Source organism: Ammodytes marinus, assembly GCF_949987685.1.
Source record: "Ammodytes marinus genome assembly, chromosome: 1".
NCBI lineage: Eukaryota > Metazoa > Chordata > Actinopteri > Uranoscopiformes > Ammodytidae > Ammodytes > Ammodytes marinus.
In genome coordinates, this window is record NC_137230.1 from 13,737,082 (window position 1) to 13,758,364 (window position 21,283).

A 21,283-nucleotide genomic window follows, 5' to 3' on the forward strand; every position below is an offset into this window, starting at 1 on the left:
AAAAACAATTCAGTCCGTTTTTGGTTTGAAACCAACAGAAGTTTTCCGTTTTTTAAATTTTGATATCAATGAAAAAAGGAATTATACGATAGTACCCAGACCCAGACAGTCTGCGATTATCAGAATTCCAAATGTTTCAAATATTTCATACATTCTCTGAACTTGACTTACTATTGGAGGAAATGCCCCGCCCCCCTCAACAAAATCCTTATTTGCAACATTCCCCATTTTGCTGTTGCAGCAGGGGCTTTAAACCGCTTTAAACGAGAGAAAAACAGGATGGAGATGTATTTGATTTCAATCATTTTAGCAACTCTCCTCATCCTGCCATTCGCGCTCGAGACTTTTGCCCCGTATCTTTGGATGGACATTCTCTACTTCAGGGATCTGCTGAAGATTTTGGTGAAGTTTGTTGCGAGGCGAAGGAGGAGACCCCTCTTCTTTGTTTTGGACCGTTTCTTGGAGCAGACCGCTGTGCTCCGGGACAAACTGTTCATTGTGTTTGGAAACGAGAGCTACTCGTTCAGTGCCACGGATCAGAGGAGCAACAAAATCGCCAACGCGCTTCTGGCGCAGGATGGGTACAAAGCTGGGGACACCGTGGCGCTTTTCATGGGGAATGAACCCGCCTTCATGTTTACCTGGCTGGCCTTGGCTAAATTAGGCTCTCCTGTGGCTCTTCTCAACCACAACATCCGCACCAAGTCTCTGCTGCACTGTTTCGACTGCTGCAAGGCGAGAGTGTTGATAGCAGCCTCGGGTAGGCTACGCGTCTGTCTGATTGTGTTTTCTGATGAGGAACACTTTACTTTATAAAGTTAAGCCTGTTAAGCCCGCTAATCAAGGAGTTATGCACGTTGATCTAAATCAGTTGCATGATTTCAAAAGTTTCATTCTGTTTTTATAGACATTTTTATAGTTTCTTTTTATTTAGGTTTTGGCTCATTTGTTGCACACACGTTGTTTTAATGTAATGAGAAGTGTATGTATGAGAATGAATGAACAAAACAGTTTTAATACTAATGGCATGCTTTTCGTTTAGGGAAATGTTTCCATCACAGTGGGCCATGTGACTGACAGTTGTTATGACGTACCAAATTGTAAAGGGATGACCCGAAATGGACCCATGCCCGATTGATCTAATTTTAGGCAGTCATTTGAAGGGAAGGGGCTTGAGCTTCTTGTTAAATGATGATGACCTGCTATATGATAATTTACTATTTAGATATCAATGTACTGTTTCCCAAACTAATCCCCTTAAATTCACTGATTGTCCATGATGCAACCTCCAAACTTTCAGGTGATTCTGTGTAAGTGAAAGTGCAATCTTCTGGTCAGCTTCCATGACGCTTCACTTGTACTCGCATCTTCTGTACATTTTGCATGTTGAGGGGGCGCCCTTAGCTCAGTTGGTAGGGCGCCGCGTCCCCCCCATGGGCCTCGGCCAGCAGCAGACCCGGGTTCGGTTCCAGCCCGCGGTCGTTCTCTGCATGTCACTCCCCTCTCGGCCCCATTTCAACTCTGTCTCTACACTATCACTAAACCATAAAAAATGCAAAAAAAATATCTTAAAAAAAAAGAAAAAAGTTGCATGTTGCATCACAGCCAATAAAGTACATACCCAGGCAAGTTAGTGCATTTATCTAAAACTGGTATCTGCTTAAAATTGTACTGAATATCCTTGTCCAGAGCTGAAGGAAGCAGTGGAGGATGTGCTGCCCTCACTGACAGAGCAGAGAGTCACCGTCCTCCTGATGAGCACCCACTGTGATACCCCTGGAATCCACAGTTTCTCCGGTAAAGTGGATGAGGCATCGGACTCGCCCCTCTCTCGCTCCCTAAGATCACACATCACGTTCAAAAGCCCCGCAGTGTACATTTACACATCTGGAACCACAGGTGAAACAGTGAAACAGTGGATCCTTGCTTCTTTTATCTTTCATATGATATTCTGCACGCACCACAGTCTTCCGTTTTTCAAGATCTGTGTGTTGCCTGGTTGTGTTTCTACCAGGTCTCCCTAAGGCAGCTGTGGTCAATCAGAACCGCCTGCTTACAGCTCTGGCCGTCTTGTCTTCGAGCGGTGTGACGGCCAGTGATGTCATCTACCTCAACCTGCCTCTGTACCACACGGCTGGATTCATGATAGGCTTCATTGGCTCCATTGAGACAGGTGAGACTTTCTAGGAATGTAGGACGAATTTGACGATAATTAAATCAGGCTGGGTCCACATACACGTTATTGAACGTCCCCACCTTTTGATCAGTGAAACTTGATTGTACTTGTTGCCGGCGTTATCACTTGAGTCTCAGATCTCTGCCTTAGATGGCAGGTATTTGATAATTCACCATATGCAGATGCACAGAGGAGGCACCCTATTGCATGACCTTCGTAAGTTTTGTGCTTAAATCAGTGCAGTGCTGCAAAATGGTCAATGAAATTAAACCACATTGCATAAAAAGTCATGCCTTCTCCCTCTGGGTTTCCTGCCCTGAAACTAAATGAAAGAGTCTTTTGTCACTGTGAGCCAGTAATCTGAACAGCCGGGTCAACCTAAACCAGATTACCTGTTTTGTTTCTAAATAGGCTAAAGTTCACATTGCTATTGAGTGTCTGGGTAAGCAGCCCGAGTAACACACATTTTATTTTTATATTCAATACTGCCCCATAACAACCATAGTCCTGTTGTAGGTTGTAAGTTAAAATGGCATAAAATGTCATTCTATTGGCACAGGTACAGTATTTCATTTTTATTCAGTCAATTAAAAATGAGTGTAGAAATAATAACTTTAAATAGTGTTTTGTTAAAACAACAGTGGTGTTTGCAGATAACAATGAATAAATGAATCCTTAAAAATTGTAGATGACAACAACTGAACAAAACAATCATTGCTTAAGCTTCAGAAAAACAGATGGTTATGTTGTGCATTGCATGCAAGCATGAATAAAGACACACACACACACACACACACAGCATGGTATCTTCACCATTATGGCTTGAAGCCTCATGGCAGAGAATGTATACTTCTTGACTAATTCATGTGTTGTGTTGTCAAATTGAATAAACATGAGACTGAAAGTCAGAATGGAAAAGCTGCCCAATAAGGCCCTGCTCACAGCAACGCATGCTAATCAAGTCTTATTTGCTTCCGTCTTATTGTGAAGGGTCAACTATCATTCTGAAGAGGAAGTTTTCTACCTCTCAATTTTGGGATGACTGCAGGAAATACAGTGTGACCGTTATCCAGTACATAGGAGAGGTGATGCGGTACCTCTGTAGTGCACCCAAGGTAACATTATTTTTCACTGTTCCTAGATCAGCCATGTAGAGCTCAGTACTGCAAAACTTTAAAACCAAGCAGTATTTCAGCAGTGTTTTTAATCTGACGGGAATTTTTAAATTGCTGATAATGCCCTTCTAATTTTGATCATTCGTATGCCACCAAGTATTGTTTTTTCCATGTTCTTTTTGTTTTCTTTTCAGAGTGGAAAAGCCTCTGCAGCAGTGTTATGATCATGTGACAGTTAAATCTTAAGTAAAACTCCAAAAAGTGGCGTTCTTCTAGGTGTTTGGAGTTTAACGACCTGATATAGGCGATCAAATATAGGCCTTATATGTCGAGAGATTGCTATCTTGGTCCAGCCCTGTTTAATAAACTATCTCTTCATTGACTGCCAGTGAATGCAAGCGCACACAGGATCTTTGGCAGATCATGTGGGCACCACGCCTTCACCCCAGACATCTGCAGACAGAGACAGAGTACTGTGAACTGGCCTGAAGCGATCTGCCCTTCAGGCACATCTAGCCGGATACAAACTTTCCAAATCTGTACATTCACACAGCTGGCTTACCAAAATAGAAATCCTTGAATCTTCAACTATCGGGTTTCAGCCTTCTGCGTCTTTATCGGTGGTGGGGTTCGAACAGCGTGAAACACCAGGGATGTGTCTCAATATACAACGCTGTCATGATGAATAAACACATTTGAAGTATCTGCATGATACTTAAATATGCATCTGCTGTATTTACGAGTACCGTAAACATTCTGCCTACATGCATGGCCATTAAGAGTATCTGATTACATCACATGAAGAACAGTCTCAATTTTCAGTGTGACCCATACCAGCGTCAGGAGATGGTTTGTCTGTATCTGGTCATCTCTCGGAATAGATGCTGGCCTTTACTCAGGAAGACATATCAAGTAACTTGGCAACCAAATCTCCCTTGACTAGTACTATATGACTTTAGGGTCACATTGATTTTAGTGAATAGTATTTGTTTTACAATATTTGTATGGTTTGAGTATTTTTAGGTTGCATGTATGTTTTTTCCCCCAGTGTGAACTGGTTCTCTAATGTACAATTCTTACATAAAAAACAGGAATGGGCATCATAAATCCTGATTAAGGGCCTCATTAGATGACTGGTGTATTTTATTGCAGAGCATATGAGTTCACATATGTGTGTGTTTGAATAGTAGCACAGTCTCACACTCTGAAACGCCCTTTCAAAATGCTGACAGGTAATTTTCGGCCCCACCACTGCTATATCTCTAATATCATCTTTGATAAGGATTTTACGGTGTGTGCTTTGTCTTGCCTATTTTAATGAATTAGGTATCAAATAATCTATTGCTGTGGCACTTGTAAAATGTTAGATCTGTTTATTTTTTTGTTATGAAAATGCAGAGAGAAAACGACAAGGACCATAAAGTTAAGCTGGCCATTGGCAACGGTGTCAGGGCAGAGATATGGAGAGAGTTTCTCAATCGCTTCGGGGACATTCGGGTCCGAGAGTTTTACGCCTCCACTGAGGGGAATGTGGGATTTGTCAACTACGCTGGGAAAATCGGAGCTATTGGACGAGTCAACTTTTTGCATCAGGTAAGAATGAGATATAAAGAAAAATATATTACGTTAACATTGTTTCTCATCATTTGATCAGGCCCAAGTCTTTTATGGTTTCATTCACTGGCTAGGATGCTTTTCATCCATTTACTGACTCTAGTAAAAGACTGTGAGATGGAGTTAAGATAACGTTCTTTTCACTGGACCGTTGGCTTAGGAAAAAAACTTGTAACAAGCAAATGAAGGTGTCAGACAATAGTGGAGTAATACATATGATATGTATTTATGATATTTCTTTGAAAAAGTTGGGTGTTTAAACACAGCCGAGGCTCTGTAAACAGCTATCTAATTGCTTTGTCTAAATATAAACAAACGTTCTCTGGACAAGGTAAACTCCACCTTAAGTACAATACTTGCCTAAATGTACTCTCGTTTAATAATTTAATATGTGAATTATATTGTATGTTTTATTCTGCTGTTGATTTAAAGATGTACCGGGAACATAATGTCATACTGTTGTGTATATACCAACTCCTGTAGAAGCTGTTCCCCTACACTCTGATAAAGTATGACGCAGAGCGAGATGAAGCGGTTCGAGATGCTAACGGTCTCTGTGTGGAGGCACCCAGAGGTGAATAAGCCTTCTGCAAATGTTAATATAAATAATATCATTTTATCAAAGAGTTTCAACCTTGTCTTCAATGCACCTGATCAAGATTTGAATTGATTTTTTCAAATTTTCTCTTTAAGGTGAGACGGGACTTCTGGTGTCGAAGATCACAGACATCGCTCCGTTTGTCGGCTACTCCCAGAACGAGGAACAAACCGAGAGGAAAAGACTACGCGATGTCCTCAAGAAGGGGGATCTTTACTTCAACAGTGGAGACCTAATGAGGATCGACAAGGACAACTTCATATACTTTCAGGACCGTGTAGGTGACACATTCAGGTAGAGAACACTTATAGCTTCTGTAATGCAATATCAAACATATTATACAACTACAAATAACAGACAATAAAGGATAACACATCACACAGTCTCTGAACTTCTATTCTTAAAGTTGAAAAGTACATGTATAGGATGGATATATACATATGTAGTGAGGAAGAGCAGGCCTTTGTGTTTTAGTTACTCAAGTTTCCTCTCTAAGTTACAGTACCTGCAACAGGTTTAAGAGAGATTCTGCCAATTTTTTGTAGAAATTTAGAAAGAAAATAGTTGTAATAAGACATAAACCATCTATCTATGTTTTTCTGTTCACATGTATAGGCCTTTTGCAGTTTGAGACACAATCCAGGATTTTTATTCCAAAATCTCTCTAATGATAAAGTCGAAACTAGACCATTTTGCTAGATAACTTATAAGGTGTTTTCTTTATAGCCCATGGCACCATTGGTTACACATACAGTAAAACATTATATAATAAATTTTCTATGGACCACTGAGTGCAATTTTTTAACTTGTTTGAACCAACCCAAATATCAAAATATAACCTGCCCCATCACAGAGCCCCTGCCTGGGTACAAATTGAGAAGGAACTACTTTATCCTTTTAGTATAGAAACATTTGTGACACAGAAAAGCATGTCTTATGTGGTTCTTAATCCTGTGCTCGAATTTACAATGGAAAGCTGGAAAACGGTACATTGTCATGTTAAAAATAACCCATCGCTGACACTTCAAGCATGTGAAGCATCATTATTGTTCAATTCAAAGATTAGAATAGCCAAAAAGCCATTTTGCTGGTACCAGTGGGCCAAAGTGGGAATTTTACACTTGGGGGACTATACGACAAGGGCCATATGGTAACATTTGAACATTTGAACTTGTTTGAACCCACAGGTGGAAAGGGGAGAACGTGGCCACAACCGAGGTGTCTGACATCCTGACGATCAGCGATTTTCTGGAAGAAGCCAACGTATATGGAGTCCAAGTGCCAGGTCTGGTGTCCATTTCCTTTATGCACTTTACCTTGTAGTGTATAGAATAAGATCATAACGTCTTTGCTCCTATATTTGTTTGGCATTGGTATAGGACACGAGGGGCGGATAGGGATGGCCGCTGTCACTGTGAAAAAAGGTGACCAGTTTGATGGAGGTAAAATATATAACCATGTGGTCAGCTACCTGCCCTCCTATGCCCGACCTCGCTTTATAAGAATACAGGTAATTCTGTTTGACACACACAATCATGCAACATGTGATGAAGAGTCGATGATTGGCGATATTCAGAAACTGCGCCCGAGTGAATGTTTTGCACTCTCTTTTTCTTACCGTCTAGAACGCCATGGAGGTGACAGGGACTTTCAAGCAGATGAAGGTGAAGTTGGTGGAGGAGAGTTTTGATCCAGGACGTATCCAGGACCCTCTTTACATCCTTGATGATCATGAGAAGAGCTACGTACCGCTGACAGCTCAGGTCTACAGCTCCGTCCTATCAGGAATAGTCAAACTGTGAGGAGTCGCTGGGCTTTTTTGGTCACTCTGGCTATACATTGATACTCTGATAATAAATGCCCAGTTCAGTGACAGAAGAAAAACATATTTTTACTAATACATTATTTTTGTGTGGTGAAATAATATGGAGACATTCCTGTAAGCAGTAGACGGTAACTGAAAGTGTAGGATTTATTTGTGTAAGGCTTCATCTCTGGGGCCAGCTTGCCACGGAACTAGGGAGTTGGTCAATATAACGGTATATTTACTAGCATGATTGCTGCTATTACTTTATTCAGTCCAGTAATGCTGCAGTGTTGCTGTTTTGATGGGGGTCGGGGGGGGGGGTCAATCAATAGTAAAGCCAGTTTGATAAGATGCTTCTGACGGTGGCTATTGGACTTTCTCTCACGGGTAGTATCTCATGAACAGAACAGCACACTTTTAGGAAAGACGTGAGTAGCATGTAATGGTTTAAGATTTAAGAAAAATATGTATAATGTACGTATGTATATTTTAAATAGGGTCCTCATGCAGATTTTTTTATTTGTGTGCCAATATCTGTAAATATCGATTACTTTACTAAAAATGAAAGTTATTCCTTCTGTAAAACCAGAGCTCATTATTTTTATTTGTTTGTCTGCTCTTATTTTACTCTTCATAACAATACAAGACAAATATATGCAGGCTGATGTATTTCATATTGAATGCCTTTCAACAGTATTTAGGCCCAGTTGATCTTTTGAATGATTATCAAGTGGATCTGATTTGATCAGGATGGGCTTTATTGTCATTCTCAATTTATTGTGTCATATCCCTGTTTCTATGTTCATTTTATATGGATTTTTATGTGCAGCAAGCATTTTGTGTAATTTCCCAATTCTGAAGCACTAACAGCTATATTCTTGTATGAAAGGTGCTATACAAATTATTATTATTGAGACGACAAAACACAAGGTGGAGACAAATACACGTGCTACACGGGAGTGTATGTCCCTAGTGGAGTTATACAGGACACAACTTTTAAAAAAGGAAGAAAGAAAAATGCGGAGCAAATTACTGTACACCGGAAAATAACACTCATAATAATAATAATAATAATAATAATAATAATAATAATAATAATGAATTTATTTTTATAGCACCTTTTAAAGACAATAGTTTACTAAGTGCTTTCACAGAAGCAAATGCAAAGCAAATACACATATACATCAAATTAATACACATAGCCATATATACACAACATGTGTGGTCATTAAACTTCTTGTTCCGAAACCATGTGCCATGAGCTTGTTTTCCTCAGTCTAAAAGCAGTCAAGGGTCAAAACCAGGTCACCGCTCACAGTAGAGGCAAATGTAACCAGAGGGCAGGCGAGAAATCATTAATCCCAGAAGTGATTGCAGAGGCGGTTGAAATGTAGACTAGATAACTATAGACGAGGGGCAACAAGTAGGTTGGTGGGGAAAGTCCTATAATGTAATTTGTAGTGATGGGCCATCCAGGAGGGTGTGTCTGCATCTTCACACTGAGATGTTGTAGCCTACATAGAGTAAATCATTCAAATGTTCTTCAGGGGCCCAAAGTCCTACTGCTGCAAGAGATTGTTCTTTCTGGATTAGTAATAACTTTACAGTCTAAATGTGTAGTAGGCTAATTGTCAGTTTCTCACCATGGGCTCTGCCATTCAAAACCTTTGAAGCCATCCCAGGTCATCTCAGAAAAGTGCACTCGTTGTGTAACTGTAATATAGTGTAATATATCCTGATGGAGCAAAGGGTGGTTATTATTATTTTACGATCCGTTCGCTGCTTTAGATGAAAAAGAAACAGATGACAAGATTCACATGAAAATGAATACACCATTTCATTTTATTACCACAGAGGTAACCATGCTTCTTTTCAATTTCAAAAACAGTGACACAAAGTAATATTTTTTAGGCTGTGGGATATCATACCTAGTCATTTACCAACCCATTCACACTAGATTTTTTTTGTCTCAGTGATGAGGGGATTATTTTTTTAGAGCCCTTGCTTGGGTCATTAGGAATAAGGGAAAATACACTGATGACCGTAGACTGTATGCTACTGTAGCTGATGATACAAGTGTTGCAATGACATTGTCTAGACTCTAGGCTTTGCAAGGACATGTTAATGAATCAAGTGGAATGTTTCGTAACACGTTTGTATATTTAAGAATGGCAATTTTTATTTTTTATTAATGACCTCTTTTTGAACAGGTATGCATGAATGCAGTTTTTGAGTTGCTCAAAAGTGTTTAAGTTTTAAAGAAGCAATTTTCAGCAAACAATGTGGATAATAAATCTGGCTTTTGGTATAAATCACTGCAGTACGCTACAGTGCAGGGAAGTTCCGACAAGACGCGCAGTAAACGCATAATGGGCACAGTCTTCTTATAGATAGGCGATACTTTTCACTTTTGGCACAGTTGGCTGCCTGCAGATGAACAATAAAGGTTTGGACGCAGGATCACATAGCCACTGGCTCTTTTGTAACTCCCCCGGAAGAATATACCTCCATCGGTCAAAGATCAACAGGCGTAAAAAACTGAACAGTCCCGTAGGCCTACCCTATTCAGCTGTTGGTTTGCTGTTGAAAGCTGGATCTTTCAGGGAACACGCCGCAACACTACCACGTGTCTCTTGTTTATAATGATTTCATATATTCTATACAGCGCCCTCGCAGCTCTGGCGATTTTGCCATTGCTCTACTTGAGAAACCCTTATTTTTTGGACGATTTGCGATACGCAATGGCCTCAATTCGAATTGGCATGAGTCTGGACAAGTTCAAGAGGCACAAACCGTTTTACAGCATTCTGGATCGCTTTCTGGAAAAAGTGGCCTGCCATCCGCATAAGACGTTTATACTCTTCGAGGAAAGCTCCTACACCTACAGCCAAGCCGACACAGAGAGCAACAAAGTGGCTAGAGCTTTGTCCAGCCATGCCCAACTAAAGCAGGGAGACACTGTGGCGCTGTTCCTGGGCAACGAGCCGCAGTTTGTGTGGCTCTGGCTCGCTCTGGCCAAGTTGGGCTGCATCAGTTCTCTGCTAAACTGCAACATCCGTTCCAAATCTCTGCTGCACTGCTTCTCCTGCTGTGAAGCCAAGGTCCTGGTCGCTAGTGCTGGTAAGCAAGCGAAATAAGACCGAGACACACTTTTAATCCTAGCTACTATGTGGCCATGCACTGAGATTCTTTATTTATTGCGTTATTTATCTATATATTTGTCATAACAATCTTAAAAATAGATCCCTTGCTTGCAAAAAACAACAACAAATCGTAGATAGGCAACTATGCCAGAAAATGATGGGCGAGACACTGCAGGTGTATAACACTAAGATCATCATGAAACTTTGCCAGTTGATAACTTACATTAAAATAGTTATGTTTTGTATTTTTACAGAAACGTTTGAATTAATATGGAAATTTGGCAATATAACTTATTATGGATAAATGTGCATGTCTTTTTTTAAATTATGGAGGATAGGGTGGATAATACCAGAGCTAAAATTGCTATTTAATTTTCACATCATTTTATAAAAAAAAAAACAGTGAAAGTTTAGTTGATGTAAGTGATTTAGAAGTTGATATTTTTGGTTCAGAGTATTGAACAACACTGCCTGCAGTGTCTCTTGCCTTGATTGGCGTCAATCCCAGGATCTCTATTCTTGTTTGAATTGTTTCTTGTATTCAACGTCACTGCACTCCTTGGAGCCCCCACTAATATCTGTGAATTCTTTCTGCCTGTCTCTCTCAGACTTGCGGGGGGCTGTGGAGGAGGTGTTGCCCACCCTTAAACAGCAGGGCGTGCAAGTGTTCATCCTGGGTGAGGACTGCGACGTGGAGGGCCTGGAAAGCCTCTCTGACAAAATTGAGCAGGCCTCAGACCAGCCTCTGTCGCCTGAGTTCAGGGCTAACGTTACCATTAAGAGTCCTGCGCTGTACATCTACACCTCAGGAACTACAGGTATAATAAGGAAACGGGGCCCTTCTGACCTTCACCTCTAATCTGCTGTTTGCATGTTTAGTGCACCGACCTTGAGCTAGTGAACGTTAACAATAAACATTATGCTGCTTCTGCTGTGTTGTCTTTTAGGGCTTCCCAAGGCAGCCATAATCAGCCAGGAGAGGCTATGGATGGCGTCTTTCCTCCAGTCTATATCCGGCGTACGCTCAGACGACATCATCTACGTATACCTGCCTCTTTACCACTCCGCAGGCTTTCTGATGGGACTTTGTGGAGCCATAGAAAAAGGTGATTCTTCTAGGCGTCATAAACACATCCAAACACGACTCCCCCAGGCAGCATTCTGGTGGGTTTACTGAAGGTTAAACTAACTAAGGTACATGAACTCAAATGACAGTGGCCGTTTGGCTCGGCTACTTGTATTTCCAGGGGCGCTGTACTATGACTGACCCTGCGCTCTGACCCCCTTCCGAAGTGTTGTAACTTGAGAGGGGACATGCGAAAAGACACATTTCAATGTGGCTGACCCTGCGCTCTGACCCCCTCCGAAGTGTTGTAACTTGAGAGGGGACATGCGAAAAGACAAATTTCAATGTGCCTTGGTTAAATTGACTAATAAAGATACCTTAACTAAGTTAACTTAACTTCAAAGTCCTGACCCTTAAAACACTACTGTATACTGCTGAGCTCTCAGTGGTGAAGATTATGTCTCGCTGAAAAAAATCTGTGCTCCTTCATTCTCCAGGCAACACTGTTGTGCTAAAACGTAAATTCTCCGCCTCCCAGTTCTGGAACGACTGTAGGAAGTACAATGTGACGGTTATTCAGTACATAGGAGAAATCATGCGCTACCTCTGCAACACACCAAAGGTAAAGAAAATCACTTTATTACTTATGTTGTTCTCACGATTATTACCAGCAAGCCAGACACACCATTAGTACGGAAAACCACTGGGAACAATATTATGGTGTTCATCATCTCACATCTCTTCTAGAGAGACAATGACAGGGATCATAAAGTCCGAGTGGCTATGGGCAACGGGATAAGGGCCGACACCTGGGCTGACTTTCTGCAGCGATTCGGGGACATTCGTATCTGTGAATGCTACGGAGCGACGGAAGGAAACGTGGGCTTCGTCAACTACGTCGGCAAAGTTGGAGCTATTGGCAAAGAGCATTTTCTCCACAAAGTAAGAGGGAGGTGTGTGTGTGTGTGTGGGGGGGGGGGGGGTGAACACTGTTGTCGCTTATGCAAATAAAGTGTCAGTATTTTGTTGTAGGGATATAATGTTTACCTCCATGGGATGAACTTGAGGGGCTGTCTGGACAGTTTTATACCTCTTGTAAACGAGTGATACAACAGAAATAGCATATATATACAATATATATGTATGAATTCAAATGTGCAGAACAAGATTAGTTATTTGACTGACTTTCTTCTTCTTCTTCTTCTTCTTCTTCTTCTTCTTCTTCTTCTTCTTCTTCTTCTTCTTCTTCTTCTTCTTCTTCTTCTTCTTCTTCTTCTTCTTCTTCTTCTTCTTCTTCTTCTTCTTCTTCTTCTTCTTCTTCTTCTTCTTCTTCTTCTTCTTCTTCTTCTTCTTCTTCTTCTTCTTCTTCTTCTTCTTCTTCTTCTTCTTCTTCTTCTTCTTCTTCTTCTTCTTCAATATGTTTCCTTCAGAGGTTTTGTAGGTATGCCCTCATAAGGTACGACACAGAGAAAGAGGAGCCAGTCAAAGACTCCAGAGGATTTTGTATTGAGGTTCCCAGAGGTGAGCCATCAGTCCCCTTTCAAAAATATGTCTCTCACTCTTGATAATTTCACTAGTACTAATACAATTTCCTTGTTGGTTGATTTTGCCCCTATAGGAGAGACCGGTTTGCTGGTGGCAAAGATCGGGGAGCTATCACCTTTCAGCGGCTACGCAAAGAACAAGCAGCAGACAGACAAGAAGAAGCTGAGAGACGTGTTTGTGAAGGGAGACCTCTACTTTAACAGTGGTGACCTTATGAAGATAGACCACGAGGGATTTGTCTTCTTTCAGGACCGCATTGGAGATACTTTCAGGTCTGTGTTGATCTAAGAACAATTTCATCCCTGGAAAGTGAATTTAAGATGTAGGACAAAACATTACTGTTGGCTTTATTCAAGACCTTTAAAGTCTCTGAATGTAGATCATATAATTTCAGATTTAGGGATTGCAGACACCCTGGTTATTCTACTGGATTTCAATGTTTGATTCCCTGTAGAGTATTATTTTAGCTTTTTTTTCCACATATGAAAAAGATTTTTTTCTGACTACGCTTGTATCTAAATTCCCAGCTCTGGGTGCAACCCTTGCAGTCAAGTTATGCACATACTCTACTGTCTTTCGGTTGTCGTCTAACACAGGTGGAAAGGAGAAAATGTGGCAACCACAGAGGTGGCTGATCATTTGCTCATGGTGGACTGCATTGAGGAGGCTAACGTCTATGGTGTGAAGGTGCCAGGTAATAATTAATATACATCATGCACTGTGGTTGAAGTCCATCGTGATCATAAACTGTTCAGTCCTGCAAATGAAGTCAGAAATACAACAAAAACTGAGAGTCACAATTGAAACAGGAAAGCATGTATTTGAAGTAAACATATATTTGCCGTGGTATGAAACATGTAAAGAAGCATCTAAACTGACGTGTGGAAAAATATGTCATCTTTTTACTTTGGTTTCCTCGACTGATAAGGACACGAGGGAAGGATCGGAATGGCTGCCCTGACGCTGAAAGAAAACATGGACTTTGATGGCAAGGCTGCGTACCAGCATGTCAAAAATAACCTCCCCAGCTATGCAAGACCACGCTTCATTCGCATTCAGGTAAACAAATCCCTGCTAGATTTTTTTTTTTACAAGATTACAGGACGTAAGAAATAAGGAATTTGACTTAGAATGTCTTGCTGCGGTTATGTTTCCCTGGCAGGATGCACTGCTGTTAACTGGGACGTTCAAGCAATTGAAGGGGAAGCTGGGGGAGGAGGGCTTCGACCCGTCTGTCATCAGTGACTCTCTGTTCTTCTTGGAGGACAATAAGGGCTACGTACCCATGACTCAGGAGATATTCAACTCCATCGCAGAGGGAAGACTAAGGCTCTGAATGACTTCAGTGTTTATTGTTGGATTGTCAACTTTAACCAATAGTACATTTGATATTTTTTTCTTTTGACTTTTTTGATGATACAAGATGCCAAGTAATAATAATAACAAATCACTTGCACATTGAGCGTTGATGTACATAACATATCATAAGCTACTTTACCCTGCTGTGTGGAATATTGTGCACTGAAATATTTAAAAGAATAATATAATTTAGTTTTAAAATACTTTTTAATTAAAAAAAAACTTTAAAATACATGTTTGAGTTTAAATGAGCAAAGCCATTCAGATAGTGATCTTTAATTTGCCAAGAGCTGACTGTGCGCTGGCTCACTACCGACACAGCTGGTACAGTAGTGAATGCTTTATTTTCAGTAGCTGAATAAGTGTGTGTGTGTATGTGTGTGCGTGCGTGCGTGTATTTGTATGTTATGCTGTACGCTGCGTTCAGGGACATTACAGGAGTGTAGTAGCGGTGGCATGTTCCAGTGGAGCAGGAGAGGGAGCTGCGTTAACCACAGGAGAAGAAGACATACAGTTCATTCTTCTGCAGGTGGAGGACAAGTGTTTTTGAGCCGTCTGTGAGACCTTCACGGGGCAACACAGCTGCTGCCGGCCACACTGCACCCACTGGTTGCAGAATATGGGCACGCTGTAGAACTTTGTCAGCTTTTTCAGGACCTTTTTAGCCGGAAGATCCGAAGGCATCTCCGTATTCTTGATCGCAGGGCCGGATCCGGTCATGGATGGCTTTGTGAGGGCTTCTGCTGCGGCCTCTGGAAAAGTAGGCCTTGCTTCAAAGCTGTAGCCAGTCATCGGCCCCTTGTAAGTGTAAGGCAGGGGCACACTGCTGCAGCTCAGGGAGCGCGTGGTCCTCCTAGATGGATTCCAAGCCTTGTCGATCCACAGCTCCACTTGAGCCTTCTCCAGCCTGGAGGCAGCATCCCCGCTCTCCTCAGCCCTCGCGTCTAAGTCCAGGTCTTCGCCTTCTTCGGCTCCCATGGCCTCGTTCTTTCCTGACTTTGGTTGTTCAGCTTTGTTCAGAGCTTGTTTCTCGGCAAGAAGGGCGGAAGCCATTTTGGATATGACGCTCCAGTCCTTTAGGATGTCATCCGCTGTGGTGAACTGTGAAGTCACCGTGAATCGGATGATGCGTTTGGTTTGAATGTCGGCAGGGATGAGGTACATGTCGCCCGAGCGGGTCAGCCTCCTCAGCAGCTCCTGGGTCAAAGCGTTTCCTCCCTATTATAAGGGAAATCACATAAATGACCATCGTAATAGCTATAAACAAAAAAACAAAGCATTTTTCAGCAACTTTAATTCAAGGTTTCAGCTCTTTTTATGTATCACTGATATTGCCCTGCACCTGCCCTTAAGATTACTAAGTGTGCCTTTGTTTGTAGCTCACCTTTGAACGAGGTGTGACGGTGAGATTCGTACGCTTCAATAATGATAAGCAGTGAAAGAACTTCCTCAACAAAGATGAAACTAAGTTTAACCTTGACATTTTTTAATTTACTGCATGGACTGGCCGAAATTGTGGTACATACTTTCAGACAGAAGACCACCAGCCCAAGATGCCTCTCAGCCGGAATCTCAAAATTTTGGTCACTCCTTATGTGAGACTCCAAAAGCGTTGCCATCTCGATCCCCTAGAAGGGAAGACAGAAAAAAAAAATCAATTCTGAAATGTTTAATAAACATATACGATTCTGTTGGTTGTCACATTCCCTACATAATAGTAAATACATTTTATGCAAGGTCCCTCATCTGATAATAATAAGCATGAAAAGAACAGATTGCAATTTACATGTCTGATATGAGCCTGTAGGTTTTTCAGTCCAAAGGAGCGCATGACAAACCAGAGTTTGAGCGAACGGAAACGTCGGCTGAGGGGAATCTGCCAATGCTGTACAAGAGTGAAAAAAAATATATTGTCACTGGATGAAATGATTATGAAAATAGAATATTTAATTTTGGTGAAGACATTTTTTTTTTTTTTTTTTTTTTTTTTTTGGCATGACAGTATCATACCATAAAGTCCGTGGCCTCCTTTGAGTTTTCATGTCTGAGGTAAACAGGATCTACAGTGAATGTCTGCTGGAGCTTGAATTTATCTTTGACCCTTAGACAGAAAAAAAGAAACAGTATTACACACCAACAAGCATCCCTTCACATTCAATTTGTTTAATTTGTTTTTAATGTCAGACCCTATATTATATGTATAGTTCCGAAAAGCCAGAAATGTTCTCACCAGAAAGCTGTGCAGTCAAAATGGACCATCATCCACTTGGAAGGGTTGAAGACAAAAGAGTGGGCAAATTCAATGCCTTTCAGGGACCAGCGCAGCTCGGGACACATGTAGGCTGAGCCAGCGTAAGCCGCATCAACATGGAGCCACAGTCCTTCTTCTGCACCTGCAAAGAATAAATATATATATATTGAAATTAATGCATCTTAGTGGAACAGCACAATGCTTTGACTTTACGGGCAGTGTTAAAGCAGAAATGATAGGGAGTGCATTTGAAGACGTACAGACTGGTCCCAGTTCGGATAGATTGTCGAATGCACACACTCCTGTGGTTCCCAAAGTTGCACACAGCTAGGCAGGAGAGAAGCAAAACAAAACACATAACGTTTTAAACTATTCATAATATTTTTTTATTATTACCACTGACCATTATACTATGAACATTTCATGAACATTTAGCTGTTTGCTGTACTCATATCCTTTACTTAAAAGTACCACAACATTTATGCAAAGCTACCCCATTGCAAGTACAAGTTCAAACTCCCAATCACTATTATCAGCAAAATATTGTAAGTAGTATCAACGCATCAAAAGTAAAAGTAATGGTTCTGCAGTGAAATGTCCCTTGCGACTCATATAATATAATATATACATTAGGTTATCGTTGGGACGAAACAGATTTCTGATTCACACATTTGTGTCACTTTGTCAGACTTTTTTCTAATATTTCTTTTTGTTTCTATTTTCTATTTTTCCTTTGTGTGGGTCAACAATTATTGAAATGAAATCATATCAGAAGTTTATAGGGGAACGTCTGTTAAAGTAAGACAATGGGTCCAAAGTAGACACTGATTTTATAGAAAGTGTCACGAAACAACTGGTTTCATTTTCTAAGACTATATTCTATGCTTATATTTTAGAACAATGTTTCCCTCTGAAATTTAGGGGAAAAGATGGTGTAACATAATATGAACATATAAAAAAGTACCTCAAAATTGTACTTTAGTAAATGTACTCTGTATCTTACTACATACAAAATTACAGTTTAACAATAGTGTATGCTTACATTTATTTTCTTTTTTTAAATACTGTACATCAGCTTAAGCTTGAAACAATTATTAAATATTTCACATAAGCACCCCCTGTGATACCAACTATGTCTAATGACATACCATGATAGGGACTAGGCCCCTCCTCCTGTCTTCTTGTATGGCTTGTTTCAATGTCTCTCCTCTCAGAGACAACTGCTCGTCAGTGGGCAGAAACCTGGTCTTCACCAGAGAGATCAGACCTGCCTTCTCCACTGAGGAATGAGCCTAGAAAAAGGAAGTTGCGTCACATGGTCAAATTTGTTCCCTTCATGATTGAGAGGAATTCATTCATTGTATAGGATTCAACACTGACCTGATCCGAAGCATAGGCCACCAGTCTTGAATTCAGGACTGATTCATCCACTTCATGGTCAAGCTCTGCCTGCAACTGCAAAATGTTGTCTTTCCTGGCTGCCAGCAGTGCAACCAGTGTACTCTCACTGACGGTGCTCTAAAAGGAGAGTCATATAATAAGTTTCCATTCATCAGGGGAGGGAGACTGCACTGTTTTAAGGTTTTTAAAATAAATAGACAGAGAAGTTGCCACGAACCTGCAGTATGCCTCCACCTCTGCTGTCAGGATGGTGATGGAGGAAGAAGGAGGGGAGCCCCAGCGCTTTACACAACCAGTCCATCACATTAATTTCCAACTCTGTACATGCTGGGCTGGAGGCCTGTTCAAAATAAGCAAGGTCAGTAATATAATTTATTGACATGATATGACTTCAATAGTTTTGATGTGTTTTGATGTGTTCATGCAGTGAAGAAAGAAAGTCTGGTTAGTCCCCTTACCCAGGTGAATCCAACACAGTTCATGGCATCGGCCAGCATGTCCCCGAGCATAGACGGCCAGGAAGTCAGACTTGGGAAGTAGGCATGCATGTGAGGGCTTTGCCAGTGAACCATCTAGGGCCATAGTTTCAAATGATATATTAGTGATATCAATCAAGCTTTTTTTATATTGGAAGGACACCTCATTGGCAGTGACAAGTTCAAAAGGATGTAATAAAAACATAAGAGTAAAATTAGGATACAAGATAAACAAATAAAAACAGGAAGTCAGTTAAAGCAGAAAAAAACAAACATAAAATATAAAAAAGGAATCAAATAAATCATATGATGATGCATGACAGTATTTGAACTTACCCCCGGCATGATGACTCTCTCGATGTCGTTGAAGATGCTCTCCCAGTCCTCTGGCTCTGTAGGCGCAGTGTCAGGGAGAAGCTCCCTCATGTAACCTGGCTTCACGTCTGGAATCACCCTCCTCTCTCGGATGGAGCCCAGGTACTGTGTGATGTAGTCCACCATCTCCTTACCTGATCAGGCACACACACACACACATTATTTTATTGTACACATCTTTATTTTTGCCTGTTTTTTTTCAGGGAAATGGAAAAATACAGACAAAACAAATTAATGTACTAATAAATTAAACCTTGGTTTACCTCTGCGGTTGTATTCCTCAGCTTGCATTTTCTTTTCTTTTTTTTCAGATGAGAGCTCTTTGGGGTTAATGTGTGTGGGTGTGGGTGTGGGTGTGTGTGTGTGTGTGTGTGTGTATGTAACAGGTGGCTGCTGAGATGCTTTGTGTACAGAGATGACAGAACTATATAGACCCTGTTGTGAGGAACACGCCTTAAAATGGTGACGCATTTCAACGGTCAAACAATGCAAATCTAGCATTGGAAACGTATGTTGCCTCACCCACTGATTCCACCTTCCATATTTACACTCTTCTCTTCCTATTAACAATTTTCTTTCACATCTCGGTGAAATTATGCTTTATATCGCATACTATAATATTTTAAATAAAGTATAATCAATATTAATATCAATATTCTCCATGGCCCAAGAATATGTCCGATTGTTATTTTATTGTTTTGACGTTGGTTATGTTTCTGAAATAAATCTTCCCCATGATGAATCCCCCTACATTAATGCAACATGATTGGAATGTATTGTGAACTATGCCTACTCTATTTTCGGTATATATGGGGAACTTTACAATTATTTAAAACTATTTCATATTTTCCATTGCATTATTTACCTTGACTATAAGAATAAAATGTAATGTACAGTCATATTTAGTAATGTATCAATACATACTGACGATATTTTTCAATTCCTTGCATCATTATAGACTGTTAAAAGGCCTACTAATGCACCAGCAGCCCACATGGAGCAATTTACTGTTGTGGCTGGTTTCTTGTCTAGCTATTTTATAAACACTTTGTTAGTTTAGTCCACAACATTGTATCCTACACAGGATGCAGGTTCTTTCTGAAAGGTTGGGAGATAAAACATGAGTGGTTAGGTGATTATTAGGGCAGAAAAGAAGGAGGATATGCTGCTACACAAATCTGAATTCATTTTGAACTTCTCTCTCATCTTTATATCTTCAGTCTTCGGCCTCTTTGGGCCTCAAACTGTTATTTAAATAAATTATTTTAAAAAGGGCCCACAATATCGAGGCTTTCTTTTATTATTATTAACCTTGTATTTATACAGGTTAATCCCATTGAGACCGCAGACTCTTTTTCAAGGTTTCCCATTCGCACGTTACCATTCACACACACAATTTAGGGTTCAGTGTCTTACTCAGAGACACTTTGAAATGTGGCGGGGGGACAGGGGATCGAACCACGGACCCTGGAGTTAAGGGTCGACCACCCTACACAAACCACTTCGCCACATCCGCCAAAATCTGAGGAAGGTGTTCGGCCTACATTCACTGGGACCATCGGACATCTGAAGAACTTCCAGGCTCCATCATCAGGCCCCATCATTCACTCAGGCCTGCCCACAAGCACCACTCCAGCCTAGCCATGTAATGCCAACTCCACCCACCAATGAACTCCAGAGGACCTTTTGCCCAAAAGCTGCTCTAAGAAAATTTTCCCACCAACCAAAATACATAGTTTATTTGTTTCAAAATGTAGTGTCTCTATATAGATTTTAATTTTTTCAAATTAAGAAACCTCAGGGAGAGTTGACAGAGCAAGGGATCCCTCTCCCAGGACATACCTCCTGCAATAGATGTTGTCAGGATTTTAATTTTTATGCATTTACTCTATATAACCTAACTAACAATCGATACATTCATAACGTGATCTAAAATGTTCTCATTCCAGGCCCTTGAGCAGGGACAGTTGGAAGGGAGTTAAATAGCACAAAACTTCTTGTAAGTTTTATATATGTTTTTCCCAGAAAACGAGGCCAGAGAAGGGACAGATGTATCTATCTTAAACAAAGGCCTACTGTATTTTCCTGACTCAGCTGAACAAACCATAGATACAAGTTACTTACAAGGCCAGGAGCATAATTCTACTTTTCGGCATAGTTCAGGTCAAGAGCGAAGAAGAAGAGGATTGGACGAGAAGATACAAGACAACAAGATAGACCAATCAATGGACTTTGTCAAGATATGTTAAAAAGCCTTGCTGTCGAAAAGGCTCATTACTTTTTTGTCTGTCACTGACTCCTGCATATGCTGTCCTGTGATCTCACTTCATTAAATAACACCTGAGAACTCTGAAACT

The 21,283-nt window shown here is 40.7% G+C and overlaps 3 protein-coding genes across 3 annotated transcripts; 2 read left to right on the forward strand and 1 right to left on the reverse strand.

Annotated features, from left to right (window-relative positions):
• Positions 1-279: 279 nt before the first annotated feature.
• Positions 280-8,485, forward strand: LOC307253002 (long-chain fatty acid transport protein 2; the record flags this gene model as incomplete). Its single annotated transcript, XM_080030834.1, has 10 exons — positions 280-760; positions 1,690-1,899; positions 2,015-2,173; positions 3,167-3,291; positions 4,690-4,884; positions 5,389-5,479; positions 5,599-5,797; positions 6,691-6,788; positions 6,883-7,013; positions 7,129-8,485. 10 exons carry the CDS (start codon positions 280-282, stop codon positions 7,303-7,305), a joined length of 1,866 nt encoding a protein of 621 aa, XP_079886960.1. The 3' UTR covers positions 7,306-8,485.
• Positions 8,486-9,952: 1,467 nt separating this feature from the next.
• Positions 9,953-14,400, forward strand: LOC307253012 (long-chain fatty acid transport protein 2-like; the record flags this gene model as incomplete). Its single annotated transcript, XM_080030846.1, has 10 exons — positions 9,953-10,430; positions 11,062-11,271; positions 11,401-11,559; positions 12,017-12,141; positions 12,267-12,461; positions 12,950-13,040; positions 13,138-13,336; positions 13,661-13,758; positions 13,993-14,123; positions 14,227-14,400. The coding sequence occupies 10 exons, from the start codon at positions 9,953-9,955 to the stop codon at positions 14,398-14,400; spliced, it is 1,860 nt and encodes a 619-aa protein (XP_079886972.1).
• A 455-nt stretch (positions 14,401-14,855) lies between these two features.
• On the reverse strand, positions 14,856-19,217 carry hdc (histidine decarboxylase; the record flags this gene model as incomplete). The annotated part of the gene is made up of 12 exons (XM_080025373.1): positions 14,856-15,641; positions 15,950-16,051; positions 16,210-16,308; positions 16,434-16,524; positions 16,654-16,816; positions 16,935-17,001; positions 17,823-17,966; positions 18,055-18,192; positions 18,293-18,415; positions 18,534-18,647; positions 18,888-19,060; positions 19,190-19,217. 12 exons carry the CDS (start codon positions 19,215-19,217, stop codon positions 14,856-14,858), a joined length of 2,028 nt encoding a protein of 675 aa, XP_079881499.1.
• Between the last annotated feature and the right edge of the window lie 2,066 nt (positions 19,218-21,283).